At 50.9% G+C, this 21410-nt stretch overlaps 1 protein-coding gene across 9 annotated transcripts in view; it reads left to right on the plus strand.

Moving 5' to 3' along the window:
* Osbp2 (oxysterol binding protein 2) overlaps window positions 1-21410 on the plus strand; it is a 161869-nt gene that overhangs the window by 85565 nt on the left and 54894 nt on the right. For 2 of the 9 annotated variants that reach the window (XM_029545303.1, XM_029545304.1), the window contains exon 1: window positions 2638-2684. The exons of 4 other annotated variants lie outside the window; for them this stretch is intronic. Coding sequence is in view for 2 of the 5 variants with exons in the window: in XM_021210719.2 (XP_021066378.1) it covers window positions 13903-13981 (79 nt within the window). In the remaining 3 variants the exon portion in view is untranslated. Of the gene's footprint in view, window positions 1-1693; window positions 1790-2637; window positions 2685-7079; window positions 7177-13902; window positions 13982-21410 lie in introns of those variants that run through there. 3 more of the 9 variants (XM_029545301.1, XM_029545302.1, XM_021210719.2) reach the window with 3 other exon arrangements.

The following is a 21410-nucleotide window of genomic DNA, read 5'->3' on the forward strand; positions in this document are numbered from 1 at the left end:
ATGTTTGTTTACTCATCCTTCATACAATACACTCAGATCACAGCCTCCCCTCCCTCCATTCCTTCCTGTCCCCCATCTGCCTCCCAAGCCCCTCTCGGTGTCATCACCCCTCCCCCATCCACTGCTTCTCCACTTCCCTTCAGAAACGAGCAGACCTCTCAGTGATATTAACCTAACACAGCATAACAAGATGCAGCAAGACTAGGCACAAACCCTCATTATCAAGGCTGGGATGAGGAGACCCAGGAGGAAAAGGGCCCCAAGAGCAGGCTCCATCTCTTTTTAAGGCACAGCATATCACTACTTTCTTGTGAAAAAGAAGTCACTCCTGCCTGGCATCGAGCTTCCGGTCCAACCTATTTCCCCTTCGTGTGTGTGTGTGTGTGTGTGTGTGTGTGTGTGTGTGTGTGTGNAAGGCTGGGATGAGGAGACCCAGGAGGAAAAGGGCCCCAAGAGCAGGCTCCATCTCTTTTTAAGGCACAGCATATCACTACTTTCTTGTGAAAAATTCTGTAAACTAACCTTACCTTCATTGCTTGGGATTAAAGGTGTGTACTTTGTGTGTGTGTGTGTGTGTGTGTGTGTGTGTGTGTGTGTGTGTGTGTGTTCCAGACCGTACTCATTCTCAGAGCCTCTGCCTGAGTGCTTGTGCACAATCTCTCATGTGCTTGGATGGGATTTATGAACCTAGACTTTTAAATTGCGGTGTTCTGTTTTCCCTGTTCCAAGGAGGGGCAGGGAAGTTGGCCAGAGGTAAAAATAAAAATGCTTCTGTATTTTAATTAACGATAGAAAAGGTTGTGGTGCTGTAAGAAGGCAGGAGTAGCCAGTTTAGTTGACCGAAGGAAAGGGTTTCCTCACCTCGCGGGTGGGGCCTCCGTGGCCACCCACTGTGTTCTCCAGACTGGTTGAGTTTCCTCGGGCGGGCTCGCAGCCCCCACCTATCCCAGAAGAGAAAGGAGGCTGAGGGTCAAGTCGCTGCTCTGTTTCGGAAGCCAAGTCAGAAGAGCACCTCTATCTCATCCGGGGACTTCTGGCTGAGAACAAGGAACAGCAGGAGGGATTTTTAACAGAAATGAAAACAACGTGGAAGTGGCTATGGGTGATGTCACTAAGCTCTAGTAGTCCCATCTGTTGGTTGATTGACACCAAGGATGGGCTGGTGGGTGGGAAGAACTGAAATTGCAGGTCGGATGGAACCCCAACACCCTCTATTCCAACCTCTAGCTCACAAGACAGATCCAGAACATATGATAGCGGAGAGATGAGGGTTTGAGCAACGATCTTCTCTGGGCCCCTCCCGTGCTGGACCCACACGAGGGGCCAGCCTCCTCCTTGGTCATGATTGGGCCCAGATAGCGTCCTAGGTGCCAGGTCGGGTTCCCGACCACGCCGATAAGCTTTAAGAGGCTGAGCTGCGTTTTCGCCGCCTTCGCTTGTCCCTCCAAGGGAGCTAGCCTTTGTCCAACCGGGTGCCTGGAACCGGGCAACAAGGACCTGGGGCTCGGGTGGGGCGCGGGCCTCCGGGCGAGGCCGCTCGTGCGCGGGGCTGGCCGCTGTCCGCGGTGCTGAAGCGGCGGGCGCGGCGGGCGCGGCGGGCGCGGCGGGGAGGCGGGCCCCCGGCGCAGCGCATCTCGGACCCCAGCGCCGCCCTCCTCGCGGGCTCACGGCGGCGGCAGCTAGCACAGCACCGAGAGGCGCTGAGAGCGCGGCGGGAAGGTGGAGACTGCCTGAGCCCCCGCGGCCCCGGGGCCGGATCCACATCCACTCCGGAGAGCCCCTCCCTGGGGTGAGTCGGCGGGCTGATCGGGGCTGGGCAGGAGGGCCCCGGGGCGGCGGGCCCCTTGAGCTGTTTGCTTTTCCCCAGCCCTAGCTGAGAGTGTCCTGGAGGGCTGAGCTCAAAGCTCTGCTCCTGCACTAGCCCCAGTCTTGGGTCGAGGCCCCTTTGCCCTCACAGGAGGGACAAAGGATTTAGACAGAAATGGGACAGGAGCAGGTAATTTCTCACCTTGTGTGCAGCCAGCAGTTCAACAGTGGAAAGGACGCTACCCAGGCTAATGTCCCAAGGGAGACACCTTCTCTGTGTGTGCTGGGGACTGGCTCTGGGAAGCCCAGGCACTGAATTCAGCCTAGAGAGAGGCCAGCCATCTTTTGGTAGAGGAAGGCAAGTGTCAGCCTTCAGAGGCTATAAGAGAGAAGTAAACCCTCTTTCCCTACCACCTCCTTCTCCTCTCCCTAGACACCTGAGGTTCAGTCATCGGGGCTTCTGGGGTGAGGATCGTGCCCATGCACCTGAGAGTTAGGAGGTTCACTCAGGCAGATGTGCTCTGCAGTGGATACTGACCAGGCAGATGGTGTGTGTGTGTGTGTGTGTGTGTGTGTGTGTGTGTGTGTGTGTGTGTGTGCCTGTGTTCGTGTTCCCGGCACGGAGAGGGGGTTTTAAACTCCAGTGGTGGCTGTCACAGGAAAAGCCCTCTCCATCCTGCCTGTGCCTCTGAGTAAGCAGTCTGAGGTCACTCTGGGAAATTACCCAGCTAGAGGAGCCTTAGGGCCTCCTCAGCCCTTAAAACTGCCCCCTCCTGCCTTGAGCTATCAGCTGAAGGGGGAGATGTGTTTAAACTTGATGGGTCACCTCTGCCTTCGCTCCTACCAGCAGTCGGTCCCCATCTCCATCACCTGGCAAGGTCAGACAGACCTGGTAACTCCTTGAGTTACCAGGTGGGTGGGCTGCTAGGGGTGGGAGGGGGGAATTGCCTAAACACAAAGGGCTTTTGGTTTGTTGGGGGGAGATGATGGAGTGGAGAGTGGGTGGAGGTAAAGGGGGCACACGTTGAAGTCCTGGAGGTCTCTGTTAAATCCCTGCCTGGTGGACCCGGGCTGTGTGTTTTGCTCTGTCCAGCCTAGGCTGTATCGGAGAGGACTCTGGTGGGCATGTGCCCTAAGTCCTCCGATCCTCAGCGGTGCCGGTGAGAGGAAAGGTGATGAGGATGCATGAGGTGATGTGCAGGGTTGGGGGTCAGTGTGAACTGCAGTGGTGCTGCAGTGCCGTGGAAATGCATGCCAGGGATGTAGCATCGCTCGGTTAAGCAGACCGCTGGGTACCCAGGTACCATCTGCCTGTCCCTGAGGCTTTAGAGAGAGAAAAGGCCATGAGGGAGGAGGCATAATATGTGCTCTCCACACAAATTTTTCTTATCACTTCTTTCTACTTCAGTTTTCTTTTTCCACTAGCTTGTATTTTGGCCAAATGAATGAATCCTTTAGAGAATGACTCTTTAGAAGGATGGCTGACTCATGACTATACTCTGATGTCCTTCCTTGTTGGCTTGTTTCATAAAATAAGAAATCCAGAGATATACTGGCAGGCCAGCTAAGCGGAGGGCGTTGTTTTTAGGAAAACAGTGTACTTGAATGTTGCCAGTCATTTGTTCCGAAAATTTTACCTTCATAGTCAAAAAGTTTTCCATAGTTAGATCAAGTTGAGGTGGGGTGTATATTTTTAGCATACTGCATATCTGTAATGTAATCAGGCTACCTATTTTTACCTGTGCTCTGAACAACTTAAAACCTCCTTAATAATTAAAGCAGGCTCATATCTCCTCTGTAACTGAAGGAGGTACCACTCGAGGGTTGCTAAATCCTATAGCTGATACTTAGTGATACCTAATCCTAGACCCAGTTCACATTTTTGTTTTGCAAATAGTTTCGTTGTTGTTGCTTATATCGTGGGTAAGTCACACAGTTGAAGTATCTGAGGAATAGGAGCTGAATCTTCCTCATAGATTCCTCAAGGCAAAAGATAATGAGGTGTAATGAATGCCTAGCAATCAAGCCAGCATTATTTTGGTGAAATCAGTTGAGCCTGGGCTGCCCTTCTGTGCCTCCGTGGCATGGCTTATAAAGTGGAGAACACAATGTTGACCTGGAGTGTAAAGCCACAGCACCACCTTGGCACACAGGTGTTCAGTAGTACTCTTTGTGTCTCTTCCCACGGTTTGTCTCCAATTTGTGAGGGCCTTCGATGGCCTCATCAGCTAACCTGGGGCAGCCTGGTCCAAACTTGGAGGAGACATTCCCTAGGTAGGGAGTGCCTTTGAGTCAGATGTCATCCAGGAATGTTGGCCAGCCAGCCCTGGAGCCTGGGTAAAAAGGTAGAGAGACTATTCCAGAAGGATCAGAGATTTAACACCCAAGGCCATAAGCAGCCTCTGTCCAAAGAGACAACTCCCAGGAAGGGCTTCGGACTGCCTCAGGAGCTTTATGCATGTCCAGGAGCCTGCGTTCTTAATTGAATTATTCTATTCCCTGGGCTACATTTTCAGGTACCAGGCCTCATCTTCTGTGTCTCCCCCATGTTTACCCTTATCCTCCCCTCTCCCCTCCCCCATGAGCCTCATTCCTTCCTCCTCTTTCCACCTGCAGCCAGGCCCTTTCCCTTTTCCTGTCACATTTTCTTTGGGTTACACTCATTCCCTCAGGCTATGCAGTCTCAGCCCTGATTAAGTTCCCCATCGAGGTTGACATTTTTGCATCTGGCCACCTTCCCGCCTGGGATTCCTCAGAGCTGTGCCTTGTGTGTTTCAGGGACAAATTCTGCTCCTGTCACTGCTTTCCTGAAGAGCCTTCCCCTGCTAGCTCCTGGCTCTGGGAAGGCCTTTCTGCAGGTCAACTCTGGAGCCCACACTGCAAAGAGCAGAGCCTCCAGCTGAAGGAGTGCACCGTGCTTTCCATGCCTAGGCAGGGTTTAAGTGCAGCCAATCCTGCCTGCATCCCTCCAGATCTAACCTGCTGTCTCCAGGACATTTTTCTCCCTGCTCTGACCTCATCACTCTTGCTTGGCTGGCCATTCAGAGAACCAGAGTCTCACCCTGTGTGTCAAATGTAGCATTAGGCACCAGTCCTGTGGTCTGCATTATGTCCTTGTTGTTAGTGTGACCTTATTTGGAAAAAGAGGTCTCTGCATATGTAATCTTTATGGCAAAGTCATTCAGGTTCCTACTGCAGCTTGACAGAAACACACACACACACACAGGCACAGAACACATGTGCACACACATGAAAATATTGCATAGGGACACATATAGGCACTTACACACATCATACATGCAGGGACACATACATTCACAAGCATATGCAAGAACTCTATACAAAAACACACATGAATATGCATTCAACACATATGCACACACAGGAGAACACTCTACAAAGGCACACTCAGGCACATACACACAGGCATACACATGCAAACATGGGCATGTGCAGTATATACACATACACAAGGACACTATATAAGGACATAGAATGGGAAAATCAAGGCAGGGGTAGAATGATGTCACAAGCCAAGGAATTCCAGAGGCCAGAAGACACGGGAAGAAGCAAGGAGTCTATGTCTAGAGCATTAGGGGGAGCGCAGCCCCACTGACACCTTGATTTTGGATCTCTTGCATCCACAGCTTTGGGAGAATGAATTTATGTTGTATCCACTCCCAGGTTTTGGCAGCTCTGGGACAACTCAAGTGAGAGCCAACCTTCCCAGTCCCTCAAGATACTGACCATTTGCAGGGATTCAGAGCCTCCTGCGCCAGTGTGTGTTGAGAGCTTTGGGCTATGGCCTCTTTCAGGTTTCCTGCCACTGCTGAAGCCCCTGGAGATAGAGAGAGGTCCACACCCAGTGCTCAGAGCAGGGCAGGACTCAGACAAAAAGAGACGGGTAGGTCACCTCTGACCAGGTGAGCAGAGGCAGTGGGGAGCCCAGAGATCCACAAGGCATAGCACCTATAGGCTGAAATATACAAAGGGGTTTGAACTTAAACTTGTTACTGTTGGCACCAGGAGCTGTGACAGGGAAGCCCTGGGGAGAAATGGCATTTTCAGTCAATTGTCCTGTTGATAACCCAGAGGCTGGACATGAAGGGGAACATGCAAGCTGAGGCCCTGGAAGGGAGCAGGAGGGTGCAGCTGATGCAGAAGGAATGGATAATGACTTTGAAGGACTCCGGAATGTTTTGCATTTAGGTATTGAGAGAGAAAGGAGAGCCATTGACCGTCAGGTATGCAGCTGGTACCTGGGAACAGAACTGTCCGTGAGGGAAAGGTAGCGTCTTAGTTACTGCTCTCTCGCTGTGAAGACACCATGATCACGGGAGCATTGAACTGGGGGCTTGCTCACAGTTTCAGAGGGTTAGTTCATGATATCATGGTGGGGAGCGTGGCAACAGGCAGAGGGGCGTGGCACTAGAGTAGTATCTGAGAGCTTGCATCCTAAACCATATAAGGGTCTGGTGTGGTCTTTTGAAATCTAAAGCCCACCTGAGTAACACACCTCCACCAACAAAGCCACACCTCCTAATCCTTCCCAAACAGTTCCACCAACTCAAGGGCTGAGCCTACAGGGACGATTCTCATTCAAACCACACCTCAGTGGCCACGAGGAAAGAGAGGAGAGATGCTGGGCTCTGCTGGGGCAGACGAGCAGAGGCTGTGCAGGCAGTTCTAGAGCTTGGCAGGAAGACAGCATTTCCTCTACTGATGGGACAGTAAGACAGGAAGGGGTCTGTGCCATGGACATAGAACTTGTCCCACAGGGTGAAAAGACTATGGACAGTTGACCACTGTCTGGTACTGAGGGTCAGTGAGGCTGGAGGACAGTGAGTCACAAACACAACTGGAAGGTAGGACTTTACAAGTGCATGTTTGACATGACATGAAGGACCCATGGAAGGCTTCTAGCAAGCCATCGTGGCTGTGTGAGGGCACACCTGCCATGTTTTGCTTTTCCCGATGTCTCCTCTCTTCACCTCCATCAGACCCTCTTGTTGGCTCTGTCACTGTCCTGACACCTCAATGACCATATGGCTTAGAGCAGACCTAGGAGGTGAGTGCGGGTGAATGCCCAGACACCCTCATGGGTGCCCTTTTCTCATGCCCGAGCCACACTCCCATGCTCACCAGTGTGGCCATGAGCTGCTGCCAACAGTTGAGAAGCTGAGGGTGGGTTGAGGCCTCCAGCCTGGTTGGATGACAGGTACCTGACCCCTGGTCCCTCCACACCTAGCTGCAGTTGTGTCCCTTCTTTGCAGGGCCCGTCGCCATGGGCGGCTCTTCTCCTCCGATTCTTGGGGATTGTGCCACGCATGCGCCAAATGATCCAGTCCCTCTCTGATTGCTGCCTACCAGGTTGGTCTGTGTGCACTGGTGTGGTGGCTTTTCTGATGTGACCCCAGGCCCTGTTCTCAGTCATAGGTTTTAGCATGAACAGGCATTCATGTGGTCTGTTTGTCCTCATCTCTGTGAGAATTACGTATACTTAGGAAACATTAACACGGTGAAATATTTAAATGGATTCTAAGATATATGGTGCAAAATTTAGTCATCTCTCATCACCTCCCTCCATCTCACTCTCTTCCCAAGAGAGCTGCACAATTTGTTACAGTGGAACATCTGCAAAATGTTCCCAAAGAGAAGGAGAGGTGCCTCTCCCCACACGCCTCCATTACACCTGTGAGATTACATTAAACCACTACTTGCTTTTTCTCTGGCCCTGGTGTATTTTGAAGATCCTCATGTGCCAATTCAACTAGATCTATGTCGGCTTAAAGCAATGGTGTAGAACTCTATGGGGTGTCATAACTTGGCTAACTTCCCTCTTGATGGCTGATTAAGATTCTTTACATTCTGTTGCTATTCCAGAGAACGCTGTGGCGTGTGTGACTTAGCACAGCTCCCAAGGAGTGAAACTGCTGGGTGACATGGGTACACATGATGAATACCAGCAAGCTCTACCAGATTGCCAGCCAAGCAGAACAGGAAGAACCTGGGGAAGTGTGTCAGGTGCTTCCTGAGCAAACGAAAGGCCAGAGTTTACACCCTCAGCACTCACACAAAGGCTGGGCATGGCTCTACTCCAGCTGTTGGGAATAGGGTGGAGACAGGCAGACCCTCACATGACCGCTACTGGCCAGCTGAGCTGATGGGTGAGCTCCAAGTTCAACAAGAGACTTTGCCTTAAAAAGACGACGGAGGGCTGACAGAATGGCTTAGCAGGTTTGGGTCCCCACCTCTGAGACTGATGGCCTGAGTTCAACCCTTAGGACCCACAAGTTGGAAAGGGAGTACTGAAGGGGAGTACTGACTCCTGCAGAGAATCCTTTGTCCTTCACAGAAGCACTGTGGTACGAGCGTGCACACACACGAGCATGCACACACAGAGAGAAGTGTGCACACATGCTCAAACACACACGCACACGCACGCACACGCACATGCACGCACGCCTGTCGTCCAACAGTGTGAACTGTCAGCTTCCTTGGTGTCCTCCTTACTCTGTTACCAAGTAAACATCAAACAAAAAGGCACTTCCTCCATCTGTTTTGCATTTCTCCTGTTGCCTTTGAGACTGGGTAGGTCTTGGTCTGTTTGTTGGCCAATCATGTACATTCTGAAGCTTGCTAATCATCTGTTGCCGTGGTACCCATTGGGTAGTTGGAATTTATGCTGCCTTGGAGTCACTCATTCTAGTTGGTATGTCTTCTGTTGTATATTTTTTCTGGTATTTTCTCCATGTCTGGTTGGTTTTTGTTTTGTTATACTTAGACAAGGTCTTACTATGTAGACCAGGCTGCCCTCAAACTTGTGATTGTGGCACAAGGAATGTCTGAATGCATATGTGAGAGGATGTATCAATCAGGGGTTGGGAAAGTGCCGGGGAAATGTAGCTTGGATGTCTGAGCCCTGCATCCCAGTCATTCTCTGGAGGACCAAGGCTTGATGCTCTCTTTCCCTACATCCATTTCTCCAACTGCACAGTTGCGCTGTCTATGCTATGCTTCCTCATGCCAGATATCTTAGGGATCACAGACATTCCACCCTTGAGTTAAGCTCTGCATTGAGCTGGACCCTTTAGTCCAGCAAGGCTTGGGGAGGTGGTTACGAATGCCTGGTGTCTGGCCCTGGGGTGGATCATTTTCCCCAAGGGCTCCCACCTGGGCTGGTGCTGACATCTCCAGGGCTTTGCATAAGGAGCTGTATTAGTCAGCTCAGACTCACGGAACAACACCACGGTCTAAACAGTTAAAGCAACAGAAACTCACTCTCTCACGCCTGGACACTAGAGGCCCAAGGTCAGAGTGTCAGCAGGTTTGACCCCTTCTGAGGCTACTTCCCCTTGGCTTGCTTTCTCCCTGTTGCATGGACTCTGGATGTCCATATCCTGATCTGCCTTTCTTAGAAGGACGCCTATCAGAGGAGGTTCGCCCTGCTCCGTGGCTCCATTCTGTTAGAAGCATCCTTTAAAGGCTTTAGCTCCAAGCATAATCCTGTTCTTAGGGCTTCTGGTTGGAGATCAAATTAGGATCTGGGGCCTTTCCTCTAACAAGGTGAGCTAGTGAGAGCGAGCGCCATTTCTGGCTGAGGATCTGGCAAGCAAGACTCTGAGCCTAAGTCACCCAGCAGGTAGGTTACAAATCTGAGTCCAGCCCCAACCTCTGGGAGACCTGACTGTCACCATAAGGTGGGGACCCACAGTCCTAACCCCCTGCTCTCTGTACTATCCCTTGTCCTTCTACCCATGGTTTAATAAAGCTCACTGTCCCTGAACAAAGTACCTAATCTTCAAAGACTCTTTCTTCCCAGTTTCTCTCCTCTTGGGAAAGGGTTTCAAATACTGTGGTCAGTTGGTTGAATGTGATTTTTGTCACTGTGGGAAATACCATGCTAAAAGGCAAAAAGTGTCTAGAATATAAAAAAATAGCCAGTGATCTTATATCCCCACACTGCCTTTGAATGTCATGTATTTTTTCTTCCCCTTCATTTATTTCCCATCTTAGGCATCTAATTAAACAAGCTACTCCATGGCTAGTCCTTTACCCTACCGTTATAGCTAACAGTTTCCCACTCTTTATAATCATGTTCATGGCCCTGTAACAGTCCACAGAACCGGTATCCTCTTAATGTCTGGTTCATCCTTCAGTTGTTGAGCGTTTGACTTTTCCATTTGTGTTACTACTGACAGTGAGGCAGCGAGCATCTCTGTACAGAAAGCCTTCTGAGTCTCTTGTTCATTTCCTGAGGGAGAACTCCCAGGACTTGGATTGCTGAGTTTAGGGCAACAGAAGCAAGACAGCTTTCGATGAGCTATCGTATCCCTATATGGGATGAGGCACCAACATCCCCCATTCCAGAACAGGAACACATCGGCTTCCCAGCACTCTCGGCGATGACGGTATTAGGTTGTAAATGACTAAATAAATTTGTGGCAATTTTAATATATGTAAATGAGCTCATCAAATCTGTTAATTTGTGTTGATTTAATGACCACCCCAGGGGAATATTCCATAATATCTATAATACTTTCAGTTGTATTTGTTGTCACCTTAAGTAAAAAAACAAGTCATGATTGGAGTCTAAACAAGTGAACAGTCTTCAGGGATTGGTCAGTGAAAGGAATATCTAGGCTCCAACAAGAAAAAGACTCTGGTTAATAACCAATATGAGCTGTTGAATGGCGACTGTAAAGAGGCCAGTGAGGAACTGGCTGGTGGCACCAACCCCAACTGTGCTTCATGGTACTCAAGAGAGCTGTCTTCCAGAGCTGGCAACCCCTTGCTGCCCACCAGGCTCAGCCCCCAGAGGACCATCTCTTTTGGTGCCCCAACAGTACAACGCATGTGGGGCAGAATCGGTCCGGGCTCTGTCCTTTTTATGAAACAGATGTGAATGGCACATTCTTTCCCATAATAATTTTGTAACTTTAGCATAATCAATGACAGTTTCCCCCTCAGACATGATTTTAATTGCCTAGCAACCCAGTCTCACAAATTGCTTTTGAATGAATTCTTTTCACTTATTTATTAATGACAATGGTAGTCAGCGCCTATATATGGTTATTCTTAGAACACTGCTTCTTTAAAGCTTCATTCTTAAGGTAGCTGCACAGGGGCACAGGCCATTACCTCTGGGTAACCCCTTTGTCCTGTACAGAGGACAAAGGGAGCTGTGAGGTGGGGTGCATATCAGAAGTACAGACTTGAAGGCAGCACAGTGGAGAGCTGGAGAAGGCAGGAGGGGTTTGGTTTGATGGGCTCAGACAGGTGGGGTTCATGGTAGATGACTAAGCCACTTGGAGCAACCAATTAATTGATCTCATCTCTGAGTCACCCCTGCACCCATTCAATCAGTGAATACCTATTAGGTCACACTGGAAGCTGGGAACAAGGAGGGAAGACCACACTCTCTGTCCTCAGGGAGTTCGGTCTGTGCAGGAAACTGGCAGTGAGTAAAGTTCCAATAGGGCACACAGGATGGAGGAGAAGAAAGAAACCTGAATCCTAAGAAACTGGCCCCCGAGTCTGCTGTTCTAACAGGCCAGCTTCTGTGTGGCTTCCACTCGATTACAAACATGTTGTGTGAGGTGCTTTTCTTCCAGCATTTTGGGTTTTAGTGTAATTTTTTTTTGTTTTTTGTTTTGTTAAAGATTTATTTATTTATTATATGTAAGTACACTGTAGCTGACTTCAGACACTCCAGAAGAGGGCGTCAGATCTTGTTACGGATGGTTATGAGCCACCATGTGGTTGCTGGGATTTGAACTCCAGACCTTTGGAAGAGCAATTGGGTGCTCTTACCCACTGAGCCATCTCACCAGTCCTTAGTGTAAGTTTTAGTCTGTGCTGCCATTGCCTAGGTGAGTTTAGACGGCTCTTTGGCATCCATGAAGCTGATAACACAGACATCCCCCTGCAGCTAGGCTCTTAGGTTGAATCTCTCTTTCCTGCCAGTGGTAACAGGCACAAAGTGTCTCTCCTGCTGAAGCCTCATATCCTCAAGCTGGGCTGCAGGGTGGAGACATGCCTATGACTCTCACTGTACTGCTTGCCACATTGCACTTTAGAGCCCTCACGTTAGCTTCTTTTGTCCTCTCGCCTCTGGCACTAGGATGGACATTGGAAAAATGTGTACATGCATGAACACACACACACATATATGCACAGGTGCACACACCAATTTGTGTACGTGAATTTAAGTGTGTGTGTGCGTGTGTGTGTGTGTGTGTGTGTGTGTGTGTGTGCATGTGTGCACTAGCCTAAGAAAATAGGAGCCTGGTGTAATCAGAGCCTGGTTAGCAGTGTCCCAGTGGTGAGTGGAGGTGATGCTGGGTCCCTTGACCTTGCTGCTTGGTCACCTGTGACCCTTCAGCTAACATACCTAGCTACCTGCCCTCCTATGCTGGACTCTAACCATTCTGCATGAGCACAACATGATAATGTTTTGGTGTGGCTTACAGTATAAAATAAAAATATGTAGAAAGATGGCACAGTCTGTGTGCACGCACATGTGTGTGCAGATCAAAGGAGTGTGCAGATGTGTGCATGCCCGTGTGTTCATGTATGTGCACACACATGTGTGTATGTATATGTGCTTACGTGTTTGTGTGCACGTGCTCTCCCTGTACTTCCAGATTATTTTCTTCTGCATTATTATTATTATTTTATTTACTACTTCACTTTCTTTTCTAGATGTGTTTTCTTTGCTGACCCCTCGAGTATCCAGAGTGGCGGAGTGTGGGGAGACAGGCAGGACTGTGTTCTCTTGCCCTGCCCTTCCTGCTCAGGACAGAGGTGCAGCTTTTAGTCCAATTCTTCCAGCTTCCATGATACTGAACATGTGGCTAAATATCCTGCCCTGGACTGACTCCTGCACACACAAATCTTATTTAAAAAACAACAACAACAACAAAAAAAAAACTGCTCGTAAACTGAGGGCTGGGGCTCACTGTAGTCCCGCTACTGGGGACGTTAAGCAGGTGCTTCAGGCCTCCCAAAAGTAGGAAGATTAGGGGCCCGGTGATATGGCTCTGTCTAGAAATTGCTGCCGTGTGGGTTCATATGTAGGATCTTGACTCTGACGTTGAGCAGCATCTTTTGGGTAGTAGTACTGAGTATGGACTGCGGGCAGCCAGAGTGGAAACTGGAAGATCTTCTGGGCCGCTTTCTAAGAGTCCATGATACCGGAGTGGGGTGGAGAACAGAGGGGATGTGTTTTCCGGGCACTGCCCTCAGGATGTGCTGGCCCAGTGGTCTTAAAGGCTGATCAGTCAAGTAAGTCTCTGAGGTTTCTTAGCTGAGCAACTGGGAGGATCCTGCAGTTAGCTGACGGGAGAGGTGTGGAGGAAGGCTTGGGAGAAAGCTCTAGGGGATCACAAGAAACTCACATTTGGACACTGGGTTTGTGATGCCCGCCAGATTTCCACAGGACGCTTGTATTCATAAAAGTCTGAACAGAGACAGATGTCCCCAGATGCCTAAGGTCCTGTAGCAGAAGTGCCTAAAGGAGCTGAAGTCCCTGGGGCCCCCGCCTGTTGCCTTCCTCCTAGAAGGTAGCCAGGTAGCTGCAGGTGGCTGGACACAGATGCATCAGCTGCCGTGGCGCGCTTAGAAGGTGACCGGGTCTCAGCGGTGACCTCAAATTCCTGGAATCACCCACTGTCAGTCTCTGGGCCACCCTATTTCCCACGTGTCCCGGCTTCTCAAGGACACCCTTCCTTTAAAATGCAGCAGCACGGAGCCTGCTGCTGCAGGGGGCGGCACCTTCGCTCGGATTTTCGCTAGCAGACGTGACGTGGCCGCGGGAAGCCCGCCCCAAACCCCGCGCCCCGGTGCTCGCGGGGTCGCAGGGCTGCGGCGGCGCAAGCTCTGGGGGAGGAGGCGGGAAGGCGGCTCAGCTCGCGCGGCGCCGACGGGGTTAAGGGACCGAGCTCAGGGCGGCCCGGTGCTCTGTGCGACGCGACGCCGGGACCCGCGAACGCTCGCCGCCGCCGCCGCCGCCTCCGCCCTGCGGTCCTCCGAGCTGCTCGCCCGGGACCCGGCGCCATGTAGCGCCCAGCCGCTCGGAGGCCGCGGGCCGCGGGGATGAAGGGACGCGGCTGCTGGGAGACGGCCTCCGTGCGCTCCTTCTGCAGCTCTGGCTGCCTGAATAAATTTAAGAAGGGTTAGTGCCACCGGCTTTGCGAGGCCGGGCTCCCCTCGCACGTACGCACGCACGCCCCGCGCCGGGCTTTGCGGCAGGACCAGTCCATGCGAGCCTCTGATGTCACTTGCTCGTGGCGTGGGGATCGCGGGGAGCCTCGGGGAACCCCTTTCCCCGCACTCTGCTGGAGTACGCTGCGCAGTGGCTTTGCGCATGGCGAGTTTTGGAAAGGGGACTGCGACTAGAGATGAGCCGGGGTCAATTATTCTCTGGGGGTGAAAAAGGAAAAGAAATTTAATCCAGCTGTTCATGGACAGGAGAGGGGGTCTGGGGGAGGCAGTCGTGTTGGCCCGCCCCCAACAGTTACCCCATTTCTTCCCCAGTCGGCCTGGAGTCTACTACCTCAGGGCCTTTAGGCTCCTTGAGCGCTAGCAGAACTGCAGCGCCATCCTTGTGGGCCTCATCCTCATTCACCCTATCTTTCTTTAGGTCTGAGCAAGGGCCAGCCCTGAGAATGTCCCTGTCCTATGGTGATCCTAACTGCCCCAGTGTCCTGGCAGAAGCCTGCTGGCGATCTGGCTTCACCTTGAGAGGAAACTGCTGCTTTGCAGTCTTGCAGCCCCTTAGTCTCTCTCGCCTGCCATTTTTGATGCTTGAAACCATTTTTGGAGACTGCCGTGAGTGAAACTCGCTCTTTACCTTGAGGAGAGTTTCTGGTCTAGTGCCACTCACTTGGGAAAATCAGGATTCTTTAACCCTGTTGACCTAACAGACAGAGGCAGTTAACTTCACTCAGTATGACTTGATTAGAAACAGCTCTTTTTATGCTACAAATGCCCCTTGGCCTGGCCTGTAGTAAACCTTGCGATTCATTTTGCTCGTTGCCTGGCGATATCAATGCCTTCTTGGGGTCTGGCTAGCTCCGGTGTTCCCCGGACTTGCAGGACACCAAGCCTCAGCCTGAGTGTGGTCAACCTGTAGCATTCTGAACACAGGCGTAGGGTTTTAGAGGTTTCAGACGCAAACACACTCAGTATTTCATCCTGAGCTGCGATTATGGTTGGGTCATGTGAATGCCACCCAGTGCACGTTTTCTGCTCTTAAGGGTTGTTTTTAATCTCCAGTTTTTTACTTCGGATATAGAGTTTGTGCATGTGTAAAGCTAAGTGATGATTCTATTATCGATTTGGGTTTATTCAGAGGGATGAGTCTTGAAGTCGTCAGTAAGAATAAGCATCAGATGTTAAGTTGCTTTTCTTTCTGCGCCCACAGAGCAGTTTTGATTGCTGTTACGTGAAGATTTAAAGCAAACAGTATGGGATGAAGTGTCAGCCTGCTCTCTGCTTGGTTGTGATAGAAGGCCACAAGTGTATGTGGAAGCGAAGGTGTGATCAGGGCAGAGTCTGAGCGACCTTGGGGCCCACTTCCCTCTTTATTTCGTGTCAAGGTCATCCTGGTGGGTGTATGTGATGTTTGTAGTGTTTAGAATGAGGCCTGGAATGAGCTTAGAGTGTCACCAGGGGACCCCGTGGCCAATGTCTTAGTCAGGAGCAGGCAGATTTCAGGCTCCAGTCTGGAATCCCTCGGGACCAGCAGAGGTGTGTCCCTGAAGTGCTCTCTGTAGGGGAAGGTGAGCTTAGGAAGTCCCAAGCAGAACTTTAGGACCAAGCTGTCACCCTTCAGTTTTTAACCTTGACGGTGCCTGCTAAAGGGAGAGAGAAATCGGGGAGACTCGGGCTGATAGAGGCCTGGTTACCATCAGCTGCGGGACGTTGGTGTTTTCCTTGTGCGTGGAGAGAACTCCAACCCCACTCACTCCACAGATGCGGGTCTCCTTGGCTCAGACACCATGAAATGTCCTTAGACATGTTTCTCCTTCTAGAGGGGTCCTAGTGAAATCGTGTCGCATGCCGAAGCCCATCTTACCAAAGAAGAGGGAGCTAGGTGTGCCACCTGCCCTGGAGGGTGGGGGTTGCGATCTGGCCTACGATAGGCTCAGCAACAGAACTTTGTGGCCTGGGGAAATCAATTCCCCTGGGCAGCTCCCCTGGAAGTCCCATTTCGTCATTGGGCCAGAAGGAGACCTGGCTTCTTAGGCTCCTGTCTTGACTCTGCTGCTAGGTCACATGTTCCCGATCTATCTCTAAGCTGTCTGCAGCAGCCAACTCCTGACCCCACGAAGAGCTTCACGAGGGAGCTCCGAAAGGGTAGCCTCCAACACAGCTCAGCCCTAAGCTCTAGAGGAGGAGTCTGTGGCAGGAAGTCATTGCCTGACCTCCAGCTGGCTTCCTAGCCCTTCAGTCCTGACTTCCCTCTGTTCAAAGACTGGAGCATTAAACCTGCCTTTCCAGGGCCAGGGAGATGGCTCAGCAGGTGAAAATTCTTGTCACTAAGACTGCCAGCCTGAGTTTAGTCCCTGGAACCCATGGTGGGAGGAGAGAACCAGTTCCCATGACCACACACACACACACACACACACACACACACACACACCGTGACACATGTGCATACACACAAATGTTTGCTTGCTTCTTGACCTCTTTACCTAGCAGAGAGGCTGAGATGAGCTATTGTGTATTTTGTGTGATCCTATCTCTGTGCTTCAAACAGAGCCTCAGAAGCCACAAAGGGGAAAGTCCCATGCAGAGACTTGGGGAAGCTGCATTCAACCCAGGTGTTGTTACCCAGCGAGGTTCACCACTGTACCTGTACACCACATAGCATGTCACTCTGTACACCAGTCACAGGAAACTAGGAGGCTTGCAAAAGAGAGTTCATTGGAAATGCAGCCATAGGAGGAGAGAGAGAGAGAGAGAGAGAGAGAGAGAGAGAGAGAGAGAGAGAGAGAGGAGGAGAGAGGAGAGAGAGAGGACAAACCCACATCTGTTTTCTGAGGACAGGGTTCAGACACAAGCACAAGCTGAGGGGTGCATGTTCTGCAGTGGCCGTGGACTTAGAGGAGGCAGAGCAGACAGACGCGCAGAACAGGCAACGTGGGGATGTGAACCCAAGCCTGATCAGATGCTTGCTGGTACAACACGGCATCATCAACGCCCTAGTTCATGTTTGAGAGTGGTGTGGTTGAGTTACGCAAACAAATGGGAAGAAAAAAAGTTTCGGTGTTTTAAGTAAATTTACGAGTTTGTGTTGAGCCATATTCACAGATACCCTGGGCAAAGGTGGTCTGTGGCTGCAGGCTTGATATACCTGATGGAGAGATTAGGTGTCCCCAGGTTCAGCAGCACAGCTTTCTGCCTATGTGGGGTGTGTGTGTGTGTGTGTGTGTGTGTGTGTATGAATATGTGTGAGTGTGTGTATATGAGTGTGTGTATGAGTATGTATGTATAAGTATGTATATACATGAATTGTGTATGCATGAGTGTATGTGAGTATGTGTGTGTGTGTATGTGAATGTGAGTGTATGAGTATGTGTATGTGTGTGAGTGTATATTTGTGTGTGTGTATGTGAGTGTGTATTTGTCTCTGTGTGTGTATTAAGCGTATATATTGTTTTGGGCTGGAATGCAGATCTGGAAGGCTGTACAGGGAAGACCAGAGCCCAGCATGCTGTGTACCCAGAGGTCAGACCAGGCAGCCTTGAGCAGGCTGTACTCAGTGCTGTGAAGATGGAACTTTCTCTTGCTCTCCTGTGAACTAGCTCCTGTCTCCTGGGCCCAGCTCATATTGGCTGTGCCTGTGTGGTACAGAGAGCCAAACTGACTAAGGCTGTGTGTCCAACACAGGAAGAGTCTGGGGTGATGGAAGCTGGCACAGGCCGTGAGGGCAAATCACGAATGGTGATGAGACTCCCTGGACGTGTGTGGTCATGTGAGTCTTGGGTACTTGGTCATAATGTAAGTCCTGGGTACTTGGCCATAATGTGAGTGTCAGGTACTTGGTCACAGTGTGAGTGCCTGGTACTTGGTCATAATGTGAGTGCCAGGTACTTGGTCATAATGTGGGTACTTGGTTATAATATGAGTGTTGGGTACTTGGTTATAATGTTAGTGCCAGGTACTCTTGTGTTCTGAAAGCCTGTCAGGTTTTATTGTTTTTGAGATGGGTCTTCACTGTGTGGCCCAGGCTGGCCTCGAACTCGTAACTGTACTGCATCTGCCTCTCAGGATTGCAAATGTGTATACCACTGTGCCCAGCCTTGTGTTTGGTGTTTTTGTTGTTTTGTAACTAGTCCCTCCCCTACCTCCATTATCTTTGAGGGCTACATCAGGAACCACTCTCAGAGGAGCCCCTCAGAGCACCAGTACAAGTTGATGTAGGTAGGGTACAGGGCCCTTCAGAAAGTCTCAAATTGGGTCTGGTTGGGAACAGCTTCTCAAAGGGCTTGCTCTGACATTCACTGTGGGTCACATGAGCTGAGTTCCTGTGAGGTCACAGGTCTGAAGCAGGGGGCTGGCTCTGTTCTAGATGCACATGTTCTGGGTTCAGAGGAACTGGCCTAGCTCAGGAGCTGAGCCTCCAAGGAAGCTATTGTCCTATCCTCTCATTTATTTATTTGGTTGCTTTGGTGCCACTGGGGCAAGTGGCTTTACTAGAGGGTGGGAGGAAGGAAGGGAAAAAGAGGGAGCAATTGATAAATCTGTTAGGCAAAAGTGAAAAATCACAGAGGACTTCCTGGTGGAAGTAACCCCTCCTGTTACAGGATGCGTACAGTGGCACAGATGGGAATAAGAACAGGATAGGAGTCAGGAGGTCAAATGTCTCAGAGCCTTGTGACAGGCTAGAAGTGGGAGGGGAGTGGGTCAGAAAGGACAGGCAGGCAGACTGAGGCTGTGACACCAGGCCTTGTGAGGTGACAGCTATTAGTGTCTGGGCATGAAGGCATGGTAAGGAGGGTACAGCCCTGGCATCTCTGGAGATGACCAATAGCTCATGGAAAGGAAACTTCACTTCAGGGCTGCCCATATTAACGGTTTTCCCTGTACCCAGTGGTTACTACTGCTCAGTGTGGCCCCGTGAAAGGGGACCTATGCAGTCACATGTGTGGAAGCCCCTTGCTGCTCATTAACACTTGTTACCTGCTCACGTGAGGACACTGGTGGATTTTAAGCTCCTGTGTGATTTTTACATGCCAGTCAGGAACAGTGCCTCACTGCCCTCATTTGCACAGGGGACAAAGATGGTTTGGAGGCAGAAGTCTGACTGGGTAACCTGGGCCACCCCTGATCCCCATACAGAAGGAAAACGAAGCCACCATAGGGCTTTGAAGGAGAGCTGTGGCACCCTTGGTGTTAGCATTTTGTTGCTGTGACAAAACAAAGAGACTGTGACTTTGTTTAGACCACATTTGTCGGTACTTGGTTGGCTGATGTTGCTTCTGGGCCCAGAGGGCACAGAATACCATGGTAGAAGGGCTGGGGCAGGGGTATTGAATTGCAGGAGGTGGGGAGAGGAGGAGGAGGATCAGCCACCAGGAAGTTAGGCCCCCTGTGCTCCGGCTCCTCTCAGGAGTCCCTCTGCCAGTGACCAGACCCTCCAGTGTGAGCCTTTGGCGGATGCGCTTAGTTTCAAACCATCACATCCATACGGTGCCCCAATAACACAGCAAGCAAGAGGACTATTGGCTTTATCATTTTACAGATGGGGAAACTGAGGCTCAAGGAGGAAAACTGACTGTCCTAAGATCACACAAGCAAAAGTCTGATGGGTGTCTGCATGCCAAAGGGGTGGCCGAGGAACAGAATGCACTGGAAGGCCCAAGCTGCAAGGAGGAAGCTCAGACCCAGGAGCATGCAGAGGGTGCCTCCAGGGAGGTTCCTTGTCACTTGGGAAAGGCTAAAAGCAGGCGGCGTTAACAGTGCTGTGGTGTTTCAGAGGCAGAGAGAAGGGTAGAGAAGTCACCACATGCTGTCTTTTGCATATATCAGAAAGTCTTGTTTCTCGGTTATTCTCTCATGCTGTGTGGGGCGCACTGTCTGTAGCCAGTTGACTGAGGTCCATCCCAGAGGGGTGGAGGGCCCTACACCTCATTCACAGGCCAACGGGCCTCCTGGTCCTTCTGCACCTCTCCACTGAACGAGCTTAGGCCTGAATAGGGCCCTGTGGCCAGAGTTGGCGTCCAGGGCATACAGGAGGTCATCAAGTGGAGAATCAAGACTATTCAGTGGGGCGAACGCACAGGAGCTGAGAAAGGCATTGCAGCGAGCCCATGAGGAGGGCCCTCTGCGGATAGGCAGCTGAGGGGTGGGGAAGCAGGGGCAAAGTGCTACAGAGGATGCCAGCCCTGCGTGTTGTGAGCATGCTTGGGCGGGAGCAGGGGGCAGGTTGGGGAGCAGAGCACTGTGAGAAGAGGGAGAGTTTAGCAGAGGCTGGGAGAGCAGGTATCCCTCACCCTCACTGCTACACACACGGGCTGAATTTATGTCTGTGACAGCTCAGAGACCCGGGTGGGAAGCAGCCTGCGGTGCTGGCTTCTAAGGGCAGGCTGGGTGATCAAAGTAAATCAGAAAGTGTACCAGAGAAGAGGAACACACCATCTCGTATGGCCATGGCCCAGGGTACTCAGTAAACATGGGGTCAACAGAACTATGTCAGGCATCAGGTTTCCCAACCGTGCAGCCTACAGTGTATTTTTCTCAGAGGCCCCCAAGAGTCTAGGGAAGACAGTACAGACCCTGGGGGCAACTTCATCCGTTGCTTTGAGACTGCAGTGGGCCCACTTGGAGCCTTGACAGACTCCCCAAGACCCTCACTTCCACTTATCCTAAGATTGTTATATTATTTTGCCGGGGGGGGGTGTACTCTTTTCTTGCAACTATTGGACATGTGTTACAATAAAAATGAATCGGGCAGTGGTGGCACACGCCTTTAATCCCAGCACTCAGGAGGCAGAGACAGGCAGATTTCTGAGTTTGAGGCCAGCCTGGTCTACAGAGTGAGTTCCAGGACAACCAGGGCTACACAGAGAAACCCTATCTTGAAAAAAATAAAATAGACAACAAAAAACAAAAAAACAAAAAAAGAAACAAACAAAAAAACTACCGTGTCTAGTGTGGTTGGCCCCCTCCCCCCTAGAATTATGCAGTACACAATTGTTCAGTCATAAGCAACAGCCCTGTTAACAAAAGCATTTATCAGAGTAAGACAGTGGTCTCTGCTAACTCAAAGCAATAAACAGAGGGCCACTCAGGTGCCAGGCCAAGACAGGTGACCCCATTATGGCTCAGGTATAGGCCAGAGTTGGAACAGGGCTCACCAGGACACCAAGTAGAGAGACATCGGGGTAAGCAGTGGACTGAGGAGAACCCAGTCTAAGATGTATTCTCAACACAAGGTTGAACTGGCGCTCACGCCCCTCCCCCACCTTGGACCTCTTCAAAGAGCATCCTACAGGGCCGGCCACTCACTGCCCGTGTAGGCATGATTCATTCTCCGGTGCCCAGTTTTCCTGTAAGGGGCCAGTCAGCTCACACCAGCCGTGCATCTGACCACA

This window comes from Mus pahari, chromosome 13, assembly GCF_900095145.1.
Source record: "Mus pahari chromosome 13, PAHARI_EIJ_v1.1, whole genome shotgun sequence".
Lineage (NCBI taxonomy): Eukaryota > Metazoa > Chordata > Mammalia > Rodentia > Muridae > Mus > Mus pahari.